Source organism: Danio rerio, chromosome 8 (genome assembly GCF_049306965.1).
Source record: "Danio rerio strain Tuebingen ecotype United States chromosome 8, GRCz12tu, whole genome shotgun sequence".
NCBI lineage: Eukaryota > Metazoa > Chordata > Actinopteri > Cypriniformes > Danionidae > Danio > Danio rerio.
In genome coordinates, this window is record NC_133183.1 from 15,613,107 (window position 1) to 15,632,500 (window position 19,394).

At 35.2% G+C, this 19,394-nt stretch overlaps 1 protein-coding gene across 14 annotated transcripts in view; it reads left to right on the top strand.

Moving 5' to 3' along the window:
• doc2g (double C2-like domains, gamma) overlaps positions 1-19,394 on the top strand; it is a 169,660-nt gene that overhangs the window by 62,468 nt on the left and 87,798 nt on the right. For all 14 annotated transcript variants that reach the window (XM_073908951.1, XM_073908942.1, XM_073908944.1 and 11 more), the window contains 2 exons: positions 2,476-2,555; positions 6,430-6,504. In XM_073908951.1, coding sequence (XP_073765052.1) covers positions 2,476-2,555; positions 6,430-6,504 — 155 coding nt within the window. The remainder of the gene's footprint in view (positions 1-2,475; positions 2,556-6,429; positions 6,505-19,394) is intronic.

The window sequence follows — 19,394 nt, forward strand, 5'->3', positions numbered from 1 at the left end:
CATTGATATTTGGTTGATTTTAGGTTGTGTTGGAAAGTGACCAAAATCCAATGTCAAGCCAACATCTTAAAACAACATCATATTGACATCAAAAACTGACTATTATTTGTCAGGTATGGCAACCAGAATTCAACATCTGATAGACGTCATAGTGGTAATGTCCGCACGACATTAAGCTGTAACATCATTAGACTTTGATATTTGGTTGATTTTAGGTTAATTTAAGGTTGGATGTTGGACACTGACATCAGCCTGACATTGACATCGGTTTCTGACTTCGACCCAACCTTCATTTCCAAACAAAATGCAAAGTCCCCATGACATTGGGGTACAACGTCAATCTGAAGTCATGTTGATGTCTTATGCCTGCTGGGTAGTTTTCGACACAATACCAATGTTTTAACTACCTCGAAACAACTGTGACTTTCAATCATTAAAGATACAATTAACAAAAACATTAATTTTTTTTATTTTCTGTGAAATAAATTTTTGAATGATTCTAAATAGGGTTTATTCATGGATGATGATGATGAGTTTGTCTTCTGGCGAGTGACTGTTTCACTTGCTTTTTACATTCTTCCTCTAAACTGTACAAAAACAAATCTGTTTCTGCTTTCAGTTTTTTTAAATCTGAATCTCAGACAAGCGTTGAATGCTAAATTTGTACATCCAAGGAAAAGTGTAATGTAAGTTTTCAAAACTTAAGTTTAAATTTGACCTTCATGTAACAAAAAAGAAAAAAAAATACTGTACACCACAAAACTGGCCAACGCTGATTCCTTTTTAAAATCATTAGTGTCATTTTATGGCTAATGTTAATTATTAATATTGTGAAAAAAAATTAGAGACCATTTGAGAAATACACTAAATTAAACAAAAAAGTTCATGTTTTCAAACATGTTAAAACTACTCAGCAGGCACACAATGTCATAAGACGTTAATATTAGGTTAGATTTAGGTCATGACGTCAGGTGACCAAAATTCAATGTCTTAACCAGCGTCTAAGAATAATGTGTTTTTAATGTTCAATAACGGCATCAAATGACGTTGATATTTGGTTGATTTTAGGTTGTGTTGGAAAGTGACCACAGTCATATTGGCTTCAAATACTGATATTTATTTGTCAGATAGATTTATTTGTCTGATAGACGTCATAATAGTAATGCTCACACAACGTCAAGCTGTAACATCATTACACGTTATTTTTTGGTTGATTTTTAGATTGGACGTTGGACATTGACATCAGCCTGACATTGGTTTCTGACGTCAACCCGACTTCCATTTCCAAACAAAATGCAATGTCCCCACAACATTGGGGTACAACTTGTAGGAATATCTATTCAATTCCATGTGTATTCAATTAAAAAAGACGGAAAAGGGTTTTCTTCAATGCCAAACCTATTACTAATTTACTACATAAAAATAAATCTTTCAAATCACAGAATTCTGGTATCCCCAATACAATGCAAGAATTACATTCAGGAGGTGCACAACAATATTTGTTTCCTAACTCCAGCTTTAATACGCAGACAATATTAACAGGTGGAGTTTAGTGAAATTTGTCACTTGTCAATAATTCTCCAGTCCTCCGTTGGCCGCACCCATACATACATCCTCTTTTTCTACAAATTCTCTGCACAACGTTAAAAGCATGAGACTTTACAACTGCGATTATTCTATGTTCAGTTTCAACCCATCTCTGCTCACAGGAATTTTAAAATCAAGCAATGCACCCTTCATTCAGATATCTTTCACATGTATTATGTGAGCATATTTACTGTACAAAACCTGTCAGTGAACTATGATAACAAAAAATAAAATAATTAAATAATCATTCATTATATAGTATTAATAGTATTATTTAGTCAAAATGTTAAATTAATCAAGATTTTAATTTTAGACCAAATCGTCCAGCCCTGCATTCTCCAAAAACACGAACCACCCACATCCACATTTCACAAATCAGCTGACATCCAATTGGAATGACCTGAGTTTAAGTGCCTTTTTTTCAAGGACACGCAGCATCCCCATGGGCTTTGAACCTACAACATTCATCTTAAACAACCCAGCATTTTCACATCCTGTAAGAACATACGTCTATATTGCAAAACACCTACACACATGAATCCATTGATGCATCTCGTTGTGGATTCCCTTTGTTGGATTGATTTTATTCACCAGTAAGCAGCAAATGAGGCACGAATACTTCCCATCGGCCCGGACCTTCATCTCATACTGTTCAGTATTGATTGCTTTGTGTGGTGTTTGCTGGATTGGTGTGAGTGCGCGTGATAACTGAGCTACGCGATTGGAGTGTTAAATACTTCATTAGTCTCTGTAATGGTGCATAAACACTACAAGCCCTCTGTATGTGCACAGCCTTGATTAGGTCGTTACAGGCAAGACTGATTCCCAGCTAAGCTATTTTTGCTAATGCGCGTGCGAGGGATTAAGTTGCTCTTTTGTTTTTTGCAGCCTACCTGGGAACTTTGGAGTTCAACCTGCTATTTGACCAAGAAAATAACTGCTTGCACTGCACCATCCACAAGGCCAAGGTAGGTTTACGCACACAAACACTTCTTCTGCTAGCTGCTTTTTTTGTGCACTTTTAAAAAACAACTTTACTTTTCAGAGTCTGTTAACAATGTCCAGAAGTTGAGATTCTTGTTTTCTTGAAATAAAGTTTGAAACTATACATGTTCTCAATCAATTTTGGTGATGCAATATATATATATATATATATATATATATATATATATATATATATATATATATATATATATATATATATATATATATATATATATATATATATATCTTCCATATATAAAAAAACAATTCTGACAACATCTCTATCTCTATTGGAGGTGTCAATGTCAGAATATTTTCATGTGGTGTTTGACAATTGAAAATAGATCTGGTAGCAGATATCGCAGGCTCTCTTACTTTTTACCTCACACTTTTTTGTTAATATTTATTATGATTTATTTGGGATTTTTGTTTTCACATTCTGATTCAAATGCCTGATTATTAAATTGTTAAAATGACTATAATTAAATAAATATTCAATGAATATTCTTAAATATAAAATATGTGTTCTTTGGAGGTGGGTACCTGCATTGTGATGATATTATTTTGTAATTCTGGCATTATATAATAAGTAGCATAAACATATAAATAATATAGTTTATCGCAATGGAATTTTGGTGTAATATATTGTACGTACAACTATCGTGCTGTCGTTCTATTGACAATTTTGGGGCTAGCTTTTTTAATATTATTTTTACAATGTATTTTCTATTTTTGCAGTATTTAGCTGAATGCAATATGATGAAAGCATATAAAATATTCTGATTAATACGCTATTTATTTGAACTTTTAAAAATGACTAAAACACAACTTAAATTGCCATGGAATCTGATAACTAGCTGTAATTTAATGGGATATTTTTAATGTTGTAATATAGTGGTTTTGAAAATTAATATTTTTAAAATGAAATGTCTTGGTCTGAGCTTTTAAATTTGGACTCTCGGACAAGAGTTGAATACTAACATCTGTACATCAAAGGAAAAATGTGATGAAGTTTCCAAAACAGTTTAAATGCTACCTACATTTAACAAAGAAGAAAAAAAAATACAATAAACCACAAAACCATCCTGACTCTTTTTCAAAATCATTAGTGTAATTTTAGGCCCAATGTCTATTATTAAAATTATAGAGACCTTTTGGAAATACTCTAAATAAATGTGAAAAGCAAAACAAACAAAAAAAAATCCATGTTTTCAAGCATGTTATATTAAGTTTTAGACACTATACCAATGTTTTAACTTGAATAATATAGTGGTTTTACAATGTAACAATGAATATTTTAAACATGGGTTTTCATATTTTAAAATGAAATGTCTTGGTGTGGGTGTTTAAAACTGGACTCTCGGACAAACGTTGAATACTAAAATCTGTACTTCAAAGGAAAAATGTAATGAAGTTCCCAAAGCAGTTTAAATTTGACCTTCATTTTAACAAAAAGGAAAAAAATACAATAAACCACTGTATACCTCAAAACCATCCTAAGCTGATTTTGTTTTTCTCAAAATCATTAGTGTAATTTTATGGCCAATGTGTATTATTAAAATTATAGAGACCATTTGGAAATATTTAAATAAATGTGAAAATGCAAAACAAAAAACGATTATGTTTTTTAAACATTAAAAGCATCAAGTTTTAGGCACAATAGCAATGTTTTAACTACAATAATAGAGTGGTTTTAAAATATAATATTGAATATTTTAAAATGAAATGTCTTGGTCTGGGCATTTAAAACTGGACTCTCAGATAAGTGTTAAATACTAAAATCTGTACATAAAAGGAAAAATGTAATGACGTTTCCAAAACAGTTTAAATGTGACCTTCATTTAACAAAAAAAGAAAAAAAATACAATAAAACACAAAACCATCCTGAGTCTTTTTAAAAATCATTAGTGTAATTTTAGGGCCAATGTCTTACACAAGAATTATAGAGACCTTTTGGAAATACTCTAAATAAATGTGAAAAGCAAAACAACAACAACAACAACAAAAAATACTCCATGTTTTCAAGCATGTTATATTAAGTTTTTGGCACTTTACCAGTGCTTTAACTTCAATAAAATAGTGGTTTTACAATGTAATAGTAAAGATTTTAAACATGGGTTGTCATAATTTAAAATGAAATATCTTAGTTTGGGTATTTAAAATTGGACTCTCGAACAAGAGTTGAATACTAAATTCTGAACATCAAAGAAAAAGTGTAATGAAGTTTCTAAAGCACTTAAAATGTGACCTTCATGTTAAAAAAAAAATACTATAGACCAATATACACGTCAAATGGTTCAGTGCGTTCAATGGTTGAAAGGACTCTTCAAATCATTAGTGTAATTTTATGGCCAATGTCTGTTATTTAAATTGTGGAAATAATTTAGAGAGCACTCGGAAATACTTTAAACAAATAAAATAAATACTTTATAACCACTCTTTAAACAACAAAAATTATTTTCAAGCATATTATGTTTAGTTTTAGACACAATACCAATCTTTTAACTTCATTGAAACAACCGTGACATTTGGAATTAATAAAAACATTTGTTCTTAATTTTCTGCAAAAAGACAGCTCTACATTAGAGTTTAGATTATCTGCCCAAGCTCGAGCCTAGACTTGACCCGACTGCAAACCAGGTTGGGCTGATATTTCCTGTCACAATCTTCGAGCCCGGTAGTGTTTTTGCAGTGTTTTTTTTTCTTAATTAGCCTAATTGGGTGGAGAGCTCTACCATAATTTGAAATATTAAATAAACATTTTATTAAAGTAGGCCTAAGCAACATGTGGGTCTACAGAGTTGCACAATTCGCAACGCGTGTCATCTGCAGCAACGCTCTAGCACCTGCAACAGCGTCTCCTCCACTCCACTCCTCTTCACACCGCACGCGCAAGCAGAGCTGAAGCACAGAGTGCGCAGAAACAGTGCGTAAAAATCAGTAGATCTTATTGATGTATTTATTGGGTAAAATTGCTAATTTTTACTGTCATTTAATGTGTTTTGGTCATTATCGATGCAGTCACTTTAATTGAGCGTGATCTGCGGCAAAAATAGACCCAGCGCTGAAATGATGGCGGCACTGCTGCTTCAGCTTTGCTCATGCTTTTTGCTGATGGACTGCTTCTGCATGCAGTATGAAAGCTACAATCTGTTAACATGGATGCCAAAAAGAACATGTGCTTCTCATGCTCTACTCGCACTTACGGTGTGAAAAAGGCATAAAAACGGGGACTTCCATGATGAACAGACACATGAAGCAGGCAGAAAGGATGATAGTCAGGCTTCAATGTCTTCTTTTGGTATGATCCATGCTGAATAAACAAACAATGCAGTTTAAATGCTTAATTCTTGATGCATTATTCATTAGGATAAATCTAAACTAATTTCTGTAGTTCAAACAACTCAGAATTGTAGTTGAGATGTCTGTTATAACGGCCCACGTATTAAATAGTTGGGCTTAAATTGGGCTTGGGCTCATAATTACAGTTAATGTTTCAAACCAAGTCAGGCTCAAACACAAAGTGCACAGGCTTGGGTAGGGTCGGTTTTAATTTTTTGGGCCCAATCTAAACTCTACTCTACATGCATGCACTAAATAAAAACAGAATCCATTTTTTCTGCCGGTTTATCCTCAGCAGTAAAATACAAGCCAACTGTAAACACACTTCTGCTAAGTTAAACAGTCTTGACTCTAAAGTCAGCGTTCGAGGATCGCCAGTGGTCCTGACACAGAACCCTGCACCCTAAAGTGTGCATATCGCTATGAGGGCATGATCTATCCACCTCTTAACCCATCTGTGCACATCTTATCTGACATTAAGTCTGTGTGCTTTTGTGTGTTGCTTTGCGCCCACAGGGACTAAAGGCCATGGACTCCAATGGACTGGCTGATCCATATGTGAAACTCCACCTCCTGCCTGGAGCAAGCAAGGTCACTGCAACCTTCTAACACGCACACAGCATGTTCAACTCTCGCCGCACCATCAGCACAAGTTGTGATTCACTAACACGCGCACACACTCGCACGTCAACATGCGCATTGCACAAAACACACAGGCGTGATGTGCGCATGCATCGCCAGCAGGAGAGCTTAAACTGTTCATGTGGAGAAAGTGTGGTGGGAACAGGTGGATTCAGGATACCTTTGCGCTAGAGTGCATTTTCAGTTTAACACAGTGTCAGGAAAATAGAAGCAATGCTCGTCCATGCTTTTGTTTTCACATCATTTTAGAAAAGATCTCCATCCATTATACACAACCAAAAATGCTTGTCAAAAGCATGTCAAAAATAGCTGTAATGTTTATTGTGTAAAATTGTAGCCTTTATTGTGGTAATTCGACTTCTCATCAATTAGAAATTATCGGACTGGAGGTTTTGAATATCAGAAAATAGACTTTATTCTTCATAATAAAGCCGAGAAAGAGCAGAGCAGACCCCAGAGCATTCTGAAGTCTCTCCTGGACACTTCATTTCTTTGGTTCTCTCTTCATCTGCTCCTTCTAAAGTCTCTCCTGCTCCTTCAAAAGTCTCTGTGTTTTTTTACAATATTTATACAGGTTATTTTGACACACCCCTAGGTGTCTCATTTTAACTTTTAACCATTTTAGGATAGGTTTTTTCTCTAGGTGGCCCTGTTATTATTGGCTCTCAGCCCACTAGCTCATGTCAACAGAGATGTTACAGGTCTGTGTCAGCAACTGTTTTGACACCAAAGTTCTCTCTCCATAGATGCAACTTATGCACAAGGACTAAGTTTTTACATACATTGTCATGATAGCATAATCACTTGATAATATGTTACTCATTCTAACTTCTGACACATATAGCTTCATACAAGTATTTAACATATATAATCAGTGCTTTACATATTCAGTTATTCTACACAATCAGTCACTCAGCCTTCTCTTAGTGTTGCTCCTGTGCAGGCATACTCATCTTACACAGACATATCACTGTATTTTAATACACGCTGGCATGTTTGCTGCATACATTTTGAGAAGAGAAAATTAACTGCTTTACACTTAGAAAATACTTCATACAGAGAGAATAAAATCTTCTTCATTATCCGTAATAATTTCCATATAAAAGGTATATTGTATCACTATTCATGATAAACAACTAATATTAAATCACATTTACTAAAACAGGGAATATGCAGGAATCCTAAAGTTCATTTCAATGCCTTTTTAAAGACTTTTTAAAGACTTTCTCAAAATATTTTAAGACATCATCACCACTTCAAGTTCTAATCAGTATCAAACCTTTAACTTAATAAACAGTTTTTAATAAACAGTTGTAGTTAAATCAATGGAGCACAACCATGCAACAGAACTCTGATAAGCTCGGAAGAAACAAAGCTTGAAAGAATAAATAACGCAGTTGTTTTCAGCGACAGGCTTCAGCCACTTTAAACTCGTCTTTCTCCAACCAGGAGTACGCAAATGTACATTTTTTCATTTTGCCGCTCTGCGGTTTCACTACTTGTGAAGAGCGTCACATCACCTTCCTGCGTTTATCGCAAATTACATGACATCACCCGGATGGAGGAGCTTGGCCCGATTGGCCCGATTGGCCCCCGGCCCGAACCAATCACATGGATCCAGCACGTCGTTGTTAATAATAGCAGGAAAATAAATATGTTTTTTTGGAGTCAAACACTTTGGACAACTCTTAAAATTTAAGACCGCATAAAAACACGATTAAGACTTTTTAATTGTATATTTACTGTATCCAGTTTTTTCAGTAATATTGACTAATATGAAGCTGTTTGCATGATATATTTTGATACAGTTTGTAAAGTAATAGTTTCTGTCTTTTAGTACACTACCTGACAAAAGTCTTGTCGCCTATCCAAGTTTTAGGAACAACAAATAATAACATGACTTCTAGATGATCATTTGGTATTAGAAGTGGCTTATATAAAAGGCAATAAAGCGTTCTTGCGGGACCTCTGGAGTTCATCAAGATTCTTTGTATTCATCTTCAATGCCTCCTTTATCTTACCCGAGACATGCTCAATAATGTTCATGTCTGGTGACTGGGCTGGCCAATCCTTGAGCACCTTGACCTTCTTTGCTTTCAGGAGCTTTGATGTGGAGGCTGAAGTATGAGAAGGAGTGCTATCCTGATGAATTTGCCCTCTCCTGTGGTTTGTAATGTAATGGGCAGCACAAATGTCTTGATACCTCAGGTTATTGATGTTGCCATTCACTCTGCAGATCTTTCCCATGCCACTATACTGAATGTATTCCCATGATTTTTTTCCTTCACCAAACTTGACTGATTTCTGTGGGAATCTTGCGTCCATGCAGGCTGCAGTAGGTCTTCTGCAGTATTTGTGATGATTGAGATGCTGTTCAACAGATGATTCATCGGAAAAATCTACCTTCTGACACTATTCCAAATGATCAACTAGAAGTCAAGTTATTATTTGTTGCTCTTACAACTGGGATCAACGACAAGACTTTTGTCAGGTAGTGTAGATATATTATATGAGAGAATTGCTTTGTGTACCAAGTAAGTGGATTTAATTGGATTGGCATTGTAAACATTAAATGAAAGTTAAAACTGCATTATTTTTTATTTCATATATTAAGTTTTTGTTACGATACTCCCCAAATCATTCCGCATAAATCCGCAGATTTTACAAAAAATGTACAAAATTCTGCGAGGAAATAGCCAAATATGTCCGCAGGTTCAGGATAATATTATGATCACAATTATTATAATTTGTTTGATGTATTCATTGTAAATACGTGTTTTCAGATTTTGATCTTAGCCCAGTTTAATAATAGACACATTATTGAATATTACTGTATATATTTTTACATATATAAATGTATTTACAATAAATGCTTACATGAAAACAATAGAGCGGCATGTTGGCTCAGTGGTTAGCACTGTCGCCTCACAGCAAAAAGGTTGCTGGTTCGAGTCCCAGCTGAGCCAGTTGGCATTTCTGTGTGGAGTTTGCATGTTATCCCCGTGTTCGTGTGGGTTTCCTCTGTGTGCTCCGTTTTCCCCCACAGTTCAAAGACATGCACTACAGGTGAATTGGATTAACTAAATTAGCCATAGTGTATATGTGTGTGCGGATTGCGTCTGGAAGGGCATCCGCTGTGTAAAACACATGCTGGATAAGTTGGCGGTTCATTCTGCTGAGGCGACCCCTAATGAATAAAGGGACTAAGCTGAAGGAAAATTAATGAATGTTAACAAGTTATAATCTTTACATCTGGATACAGGCAATAACTATAACATTTATAAAATTTGCTGCCTTCCTAAATAAAGCTTTTTTACTTCTAACACAGTTTAATGTGACGCAAACTTGCCAATTTTGTATAGTAAACAATTTAGTACCCTCATTTTATAGCTACTTTTAGCTTCTGACATACGTTTTCGGAGTTCTCGGTAACACTTTACAATAAGGTTGTATTAGTAAATGTTAGTTAATACATTTACTTACTTGAGGAAACAACAAACAATACATTTAAGACAGTATTTATTCATGTTAGTTAATGGAAATACAGTTGTTTATTGTTAGTTCATGTTAACTCACCGTGCATTACCTAATGTTAGCAAGCATTAATTTGAATGTTAACAATACACCAGTAAATGTTGAACTATGATTAACAAATGTTGTACAAGTTTTGTTCATTATTAGTTCATGTTAGTAAATATATTAACTAATATTTACTAATGATTGTAAAGTGTTACCGAGTACTCTTCTGTAACGAAATGAAAATATCAGTATGTATGAGGATCGTTTTCATCTTGAAATGCCGCGTTAAACCCGAAACGCACTATAGTGTAAACCTAAGCACTCTGATCCGCTCAAAAGAGTACAGGGCTGAGACAGAAGCGGGGAGTCTTTCCCTTCGGCGTTTGTTACTTCTGTCCAAATCTCTGGTTCTGTCTCTCTGTCTATCGCCACATGACCCACTTTGACCTTGGAATAGCAGCACAGCACAGATGAGTGCAGGACGGGCGGAGGGATGGAGAACACAGAGAGACAGATGAGGGGGGACAGCAGCAGGTGGTTGTCATGGAAACAGCACAGATTGTTACACGGCTCACGTCAACAGAGGAGCGTATGTGTGTGTACGAGAGGCGAAGAGAAAGAGAGGAGCGTCACGTCTTGCGTACGCAACCCACGCGAACGCCTGCTCAGTCGACCGCTAGACTCATACAGACACTTCCCTGTTCACACTGCAGGTCAAGCAAGGCTGGCAAATCAATTGACAGCTATACTTTCCGTAGCTGATTTTTAAAAATCGATAACATTTTTGGGATCACATGTTTTTTTGGAAATTGTTCATTTGGATGTGCACATGAGGTATCCTTTAATTAAATATGTGCTAATTTGCATACATTTCTAGCACAGAAATCTCAACATTGGGTTAAGTCAGTTACAAATTTCAGTAACGCTTGAGTTTAGGTCACATTTCAAGCTATTAGTCTGTTAGAATAGTTAATCAACTACATGCGTATTCAATTAAAAAGGTCAGGAGAGGGTTTTTTTAATGTCAAACATATTAGTAATTTATTGGATACAAATGAATAATTCGATTCACAGAATTCTGGTATCCTCAATGCAATGCAAAAGTTACATTCTGAAGGTGCGCAACCAATTTCATTTTCTGATTTCAACTTTTATAAATAAGCTGATACTAACAGGTGGAGTTTAGTGGAATTCGTCACTTGTCAACCATTCTCCAGTCCTCCATTGGCCGCACCCATACATACGTCCTCTTTTTTTTCTACTAATTCTCTGCACAATATTAAAGGCATTAGTTCCAAAACATTTCAGCTGACAGGAAGTTTAGCTGCAGAGCTCAAGTTAATTTTAGACAATCAGGCCTTTGCATTTATATCAGCTTCATCTACTTCTGCAAAAATGCTTCATTAGTATGCAAAGCATATCACACTCAACAGAAGAAGTTCAGTTAATATATCACCTTTACGCATTACAAATACAATTATTTATAAAAATAAAAAGAGACAAAAATATGTTTAAAATATAGTCCTTTTTCCCAACAAGACATCACCTATATACCATATAACTGCAGGTTGACTAGGTTTATTTAGAATAACAGATTAAGTAGTTACTAATATCTTAGCAGTCAAAGTTATTGGTAACTAATAAAGTTATGGTAATTAATAACCTTAACTTTTTTCAGTATACATTTTTGATCAAAGCCCCTTAAAGGCAAGTCATTTCAATCGACGGACATTTTGGAAACGCCTCCTGGGGGTATATGCTTCAGCATTCTGTCTGAATTGGGAAACATCAAATTCTCCAAAACTGTTTACCGAGTTTACGATTACATAACATATTTGGAATCAACATTGAAGGTAAACAACAACTGTCCCAAGCTAATGTGCATGCGCACATGTAAGAAACGAGATCACAACTCCAACCTCATTTATGGCTATTCTACACATAGTACAAGTAATTCACAACTTGGTCTTGATGGTGAATCTCCTTCAGAAAGGACAGCGACTCTTTGTTTACATCTTTGTGGGTGTTTGAGTAGTTGCTGTCATGTGACATGCGTTTGACAGGATGGACTGTACCTCACAGTCATTTTATACGGATTAAAAGAGCAAAAAACTTTTCTTTTAAAGTGTAGTTGGTTCATTTAAAAGTGCAGATTTCAAGCTTTATGTGGATATATGTCTTATATCTGTAAAGCAAGTATTTGCTGAGATTCCAGTGCATTAGTTGACCACAAAAACTGTTGTTAAGGCAAACGTTTAGTCTGAGCTTCTCCCCGAAGAAACATCAGTCTATATTAATCGATAATTGGCCCCTGTACTAGTAGGTGGGCTTCATTTGCCATGTTGACCGTTACACTTTTTTTACTCATTCAAAAATCTATGAGTGACATGTCTTGTGCATTCTAGAGTCTTTGTTGTTGACCTTTTGCACTTTTCTACTTTAAAACAATAATTATTGTGAAAAACACTCTACAAATAAACTTGAATTCAACTGAATTGAAGATTAACTACTTGATTATTACCTACCTGTTATTGCACCTTATTCCTAACTTAAACCTGAACCCAACCTCCATCTACTATTAATAAGCAGCTCATTAGCAGTTTATTAAGTCTTAGCTAATGTATTGTTATTAGCATGAAATATGACTTAAAATAAAGTGTTAACCAAATTTCTTATTTCATGTTTTGACTTGTTATATTCATTTCGGATTTTGGGAATCTTTTTTTATCACAATTTAGAAAATATGCGAAACGGTGACTCAGTGGTTAGCACTGTCGGCTCACAGCAAGAAGGTCACTGGTTTGAGTCCTGACTGGAACAGTTGAAATGTCTGTGTGAGTTTGCATGTTCTCTCCATGTACCTGTGGGTTTCCTCTAGGTGCTTACCTGTGGGTTTCCCCCACAGTCCAAAGACATGCGCTATAGGTGAATTGAATGAACTAAATTGGCCTATGAGTGTGTGTGAACGAGAGTTTTGTGCTTATTCAGGCAAATTATGCACTCAGAGTGTTAAAAAACTATCAAATTTGAATACTGCAGTTGGTCTACTTAAAAATATAATTATAGCTCAGTAAATGAAAAATACCTTTTTAGGGGAACATGGCCTTTAAAAATATGTATTGTAAATTAAATCTACAGAAAAAGGAATACATAAAACTGTATTTTGGATAGTTCATTTATGTGGAAAAAAAAATTCAAAAAGCAAAAAAAAAAAAAAACAAATTTCAAAATTGGCAAGTGGATGATTGAACTGGTTTTGCATTCAGAATATCACCTTATAAAGTGTGCAAACAGGAGGTGCTGGACATGTATGCGTATGACCACCCTCAGTTGAAACACACACACATGTACATGGGCGTGCAGACATTAAAAGGACCCATTTATAACACTCACTCTCTCTCCTTTTGTCCTTTTGCACACTTCATTCTTTTTATATGCATCCACATGCAATCTGTTAAAGGAATAGGTCATCTAAAATTAAACATTTTCGTCTTTTGCACATCCTTATGACTTTCCTGCTTCTGTGAAAGATGAAAGAGCTGTCTTGTCTGCGTAATGAAGGTAAATGGTGACCATTATTAACAAGTAAGATTTTCAGCAGTCACTGTTTTAAAATTCAATCTGCTCCTTGTTAAATGGCTTCAGAAGATTTGGAATATTGCGCAAAAGTTGATGCAGATTGTCATGTTAAAGAGGGATTGACGCACTGTTGTTAACAAAAAGGACATTTATTTTTACTTGATGGAAAGTCTAAAAATGGAACATTCTACAGAAAACTTACATTTTCACTCATAAAATTGTGATGGGGCCTGACCTTAAAGCTTATCCTCCTCAAGAAAAAATTATACAAAAACAAGCATCTAATAATAAAATTTAATGATAGAATGCATCCTTGATCCTTGTCAGCTTCTCCTCCGTCAACTGATGCATTAGGGCACGTCCAAATCCACTTTTGCTATTTTAAGGACAGAAATATACACTCTGAGTCATGGCGCATGGTTCTAACAGGGTTGTGCTTATTCTCTTAATGAGTTATGGGTGTGTTTTGGGAATAAACTACCCAGAGTCTCGTCTCCGATTCCCTTTCAGTTGCGTCATGCCATGCCACATTTGCTATTTATATGGCAGACTTTGTAAGTGGAAAAACTGACCACTTCACTAGCGAGAAAACAGTTAAACAGATCATCTGCAGCGAGAGGATAAAGAATGAGCCTCCTCTGATCGGCCTCTTTATTTTTCTTTCTATATTTTGTGGATAAGGGAACGGTGTTACACGATCCACTAAATACATCCCGCCTACATTTAATTTTGTTTGTTAAGCACAAAGATTTGTTTCAAAACTATTTCTAAATTCAGTTCTAATGTTCAGAAAAAGAATAAATTAACAATAATAACGAAGTGTGTTCAAAAAATATCCAAACACACGTCTTATACCTCATATGCTCCTAAACCTGACAGGTGAACAAATCTAAGCTTGTTTTTTAATAAAACAAATATAAATATGTATATAATAAATACTACTACTACTAATAATAATAATGCCAACATTATACAAAAACAAATTGTCATGAATAAACTGAAAAAGCCCCCCGAGATGAAGAAGGCATGGAGGCATTGTTTTTTTTTATTTATGTAGAAATTAATAATTTTTGTAACATTTTAATACTTTAATTCTTTATTTATTTGCAATGATATTTGTGTATTAATGTACATCCTGTATGTGTTCAGCAATGTGTACGCATTTAAGGTGAATAACTAACGCAGTCTGTGCTGAACTTTAGACCTGCTTTCAGCTTTTTAGTTCCTCAAATAGCAACGTGCCAACAATACACCTTAACACACCTTCTTTTTAATCCAGCACGTCCATGAGTCCACAAAGTGGCACAAATGGATCTACTATTTAAACAACATAAACCGGAAAATTAGGGTTGCACTGGTCTGTAAATAGCAACAAATCACGCCAAACACGTCTTGCTTCTTATTGCGCCTAATGTATAATAGTGCCCATAGCCTTAACTGTGTATTGCATGCATTTTATGTTAAATTTAATGCCAATGTGACAGGACTGACAGTAACATGGGGTTTGGTAGTATTAAAGCTATTTATTAGTGTAATTTATTTATTATTTCATGTTTTTAATTAATTGATGTGAATGATAACAACTTAAAATAGCTTTTTCTGAAGTATTTTTTTTCTTCTAAATAACAGTTTTTAGCTTAACAAAAACTATTGAAGCTGTAGGTTTAGTTGGGCTGAGGACAAGGACAGGGTTTGTACATTTTTAAAGTGTTTTTAATAAAATAAAAAAAAAAACATCTGAGAACCAAATGTCCTTTACAGAACATCTCCAAATCACCCATCAGTCCATTTTAGAATTTTTTTGGGACGAAATACGTCTTATTCACTGTATTTGTGTTTTTATTTCAAGGACAGATAATGTATGTTTCTAGTAGAATGTCCCAAATAAATAATAATAATAATAAACTGGAAATGTTACATCTTAAATAAGTAATATGTACTCAAAAATAACTTTTGTTGCTTGTTTAAACTACTGGTTTAAAATAAATCGAAACAATACATTTCTGTAGTTGCTTTTTGTGACAACTTTACTGTTGTATATTCAATCCACTTAAATTTGTAACAGCGATTACATTAACTTAATCGATTTGTGTTGGGAATTGTATGGAACCCAGCATTTCATACAGTGTACATTGCAATAAACGTTTAAAAATGGCTAGGATATGATAGCAGTACATTGTACCAAATTATAGCATGTAATAAAATGCAAGGTTTGTGTTTTTAATTGGAAGTAAAATTCAAATGACAACTGAAAGTATGATGATGATAATAGCTAGTCCCCGTCCACTTTCATTATCAGCAACCTGAACATTCGTCAAAGAGCTGCTCTTTTATCTTCCACAGAAGAGGGTAAGTCGCAGCTTCAGGGCGACGCGGTGGTGAGTCATTTTTGCAGGATCCCTTTAACGAACTTCCTTACAAGCGAGACTCCATCAGCATCCCATAAAAAGTGCAGGACGCAGAAGAAAAAAAAAAGTGGAGAGGGAGGGAGAGATTGTAGGGCTGAAGAAGAGTGGCCCCTTCTCAGTCGAGTGAGCGTGCGTGTGTATGTCTGTGTGTGTGTGTCATCATCACACAGCATGGAGAATGAGATATCTGAGTCACACACACTCTCCCAAGCTGCTGCTCTGGGAATCTCACTGCCCTGGGCCAGATGGAGGGAGGGAAGAGAGTGAGAGAAAAGGGGGATGAGAGAAGTGGAAGATGGGGATGAAATATTTAGAAGAAAATGCGATGGCGTCGTTTTGGCAGGAGGAAAGAGAGAGACAGGTGAAACCATATGCTGTTGCAGACAAAGACGCGATGTGAGTGAGGAAGTTGGAGAGGAAGTCGGTGGAAGGCTAGCAGGGCTAATTAGCTGCGGTTTGTTGTTAGTTTGACGAATGCTTGAAGGGCAAAACCAGATCAAGTGTGATCAACTAGTTTTTATGTTTATGGCTTATGCAGTTTTACTAAATTTTTTTAGTCCCTTTATCATCGGTAAAGCTTGAAAACAAGGTTTAGCCTATTTTCTTTCATAATGCACATTTCTAGTCTTACACTGCAAAAATGCTTTTCTTACTTAGATTTTTTGTCTTGTTTCTAGTCCAAATATCTAAAAATTCTAGCAAAAAAAAGCAAAATAATCTGCCAATGGGGTAAGCAAAATAATCTTGTTTTTCCTTTTGATATAAGATTATTTTGCTTACCCCATTGGCAGATTATTTTGCTTGTTTTAGGGTAAAAATCACTTAATATTAGCAGATTATTTCTTAAAACAAGACAACATGTTTTGCTTGTCTAGATATTTGGACTAGAAACAAGACAAAAAAATCTAAGTAAGAAAAGCATTTTTTGCAGTGTGCTGTACATAATTCATCAGTACATGTTATGCCAAAGAAGAAATAAAGCAGTTTGGCATCCATTTTTATCAACACAGACTCATTCTGAAAACGTAGCCCTGTGTACATTTCTGTTTGGAGATAACATATTATGTAGCCAGAGGTACATATGGCTGCATTTTATCTTTAAAATGAACGCTACAGGGGCAGTATGACGCTGTTCCTATTCACGCTTACCAGCTGACCGCTTAACTCTATATGGACGGCTTACAAAAACAGATAAACTTACAAATAAAAAATGAATTTTTACTAGATGTAAAATAAAATTTAAATATTAGATTTAAAAATCTTGTAATGATAATTGGATTTATCAAATATTAAAATCTATATTTTGGTATTAATATTAATATTGATATTTTAGCCACACACTGGGCACCAAATCTATAGAGATAACAGATACACAACTCATTTTAAACGGGGCACCGAACAGCTTTCCACTCTCAAAATAATTAAAAATAAAGTATTGTTAATTAAAATATATAAATGAGGAGTTTATTATCTGGCCACATCTGAAGGATAATGAGATTGTGTGACTTGTAGAGCCTTTTACTGTATTATCAACACAAGGAAGACACATTAGTAATAAATGTGTATTTATTACCAAAATAGTAATCAAGAAATTGACTAAATGTACAATAAATGAAGTGCATAGAGGAATGATGAAGGTAATGAAGTTAGGGTAAGGTAAACCTTATTCTACAATAACTAAGATCTGAGGAAGTTTATTCATTAATGTAAATTAGTTATAAACATCTATCACACTAACTGTACCAAAAAAAAAAAAAAAAAATACTAATACTACTAATACTTCCCTTCTTAGACTTTACAGACCTGAAACTTGCCTATAGCACTTTCTCTTAGTTGTGTAAATTGCTTCCTTGTCCTCATTTGTAAGTCGCTTTGGATAAAAGCGTCTGCTAAATGACTAAATTAAAAAAAAAAAAGTATGGAACGAGCAGACTTAGCTCGCTTTGAGTAGAAGAAATTTGTAGATTCTGGAACACGCAGATCTGGAGATTTCTGGAGATTTCTGGAAGTGGTGGGTTCTAATGTCTGGGACACGTCGATGTCTTTCTCCTTGAATGTACAGTTCCTGGAAATCTGGGACATGCCCGTCCATCATTCTATCTGTCTGCCTATCTATCTAAAACATATGCTGGAATAGTTGATGGTTCATTCCACTGTGGAGACCCCTGATAAAAAAGGGACTATTAAGCTTTACGTTTGTTTTAAACATTGATTTTATTAAGGGCATGGTTCCTCAAGTGGTTCCAAACTTTTGGGAGTTTTTTTCTTTTGTTAAACACAAAAGAAGATATTTAGAGGAATGCTGAAAACCTGTAACCATTAACTTACACATTAGTATTTTTTCTACAATGGAAGTCAATGGTTACAGGTTTCCAACATTTTTCAAAGTATCTTCTTTAGTGTTAAACAGAAAAAAATAATCTCATAAAAATTTTGAAACAAGGATGAGTAAATGGTGGAGAAGCGTCTGGATGCTAACCGGGTACAGTTGCAAGCTGAGTTGCTTGCATTGCTTTTAATGCACATGCCTAACTTTACCCTGAAATGATGACAGAATTTTACATTTTTCGATAAACTCTCCTTTTAAGAGTGAAAATATCACAACTGAACTGTTGTGCATTTCTGATCAAGACAGCATTTCATTTTTGAAGTCATGACTGACATATGTTTTGGTGTTTTGAGTTGATATAGTACAGAATTGTCAATTTTATTATTGTTGTGCATCTTCAATACCACGGTCTTACCACAGTATGGTCTTTGTCAGTCAATTAAATCTATTGTGGTCTGGATGATGCATCTCTTCCTCATGCAACTCCCAGTAGCTATTTGCTCAGTTGGTGCTGTTTTAATGAATTGTCACATGTATTTTTTGCTAATGTCTGTTGGAATTAAAATGTGTTTATTCATTTGCCGGGCGTCCTCAGGGGGCGAGAAAGAGGATAGCCAAGCTTGGCTGGTTCAGCTTCAAATGCAGCAGTGCAGAGAGATGAACAGAGCGAGAGGGAGAGAGAGGGAGAGATGAAATGAAATATGCAGAGAAGCAACATGTTCTTCAGGCAATGAATGACGTGGACTCGCTCTGTCAGGAGAGCCTGAGCGAGAGAGGCTGCGGAGAGGTTTGGGAGATTGTGTTTGGGTCTTCACAGCCAGAGTGTTTCTTTGATTTAGCGCTAATTTACTAAATGAGCTGTTGGAGGGTAATTGCCCAGTTTGGGGAGTTTAGCGAGCACGTCCTGGTTTTTGAAGTGTGCGACTTTGGGGTGGGAGCAGGTTTTTAGGGGAGTAGCAGACGGGGTGATGATGAGCAGTGTGTTTGTGTGTGTGGGTCAGATT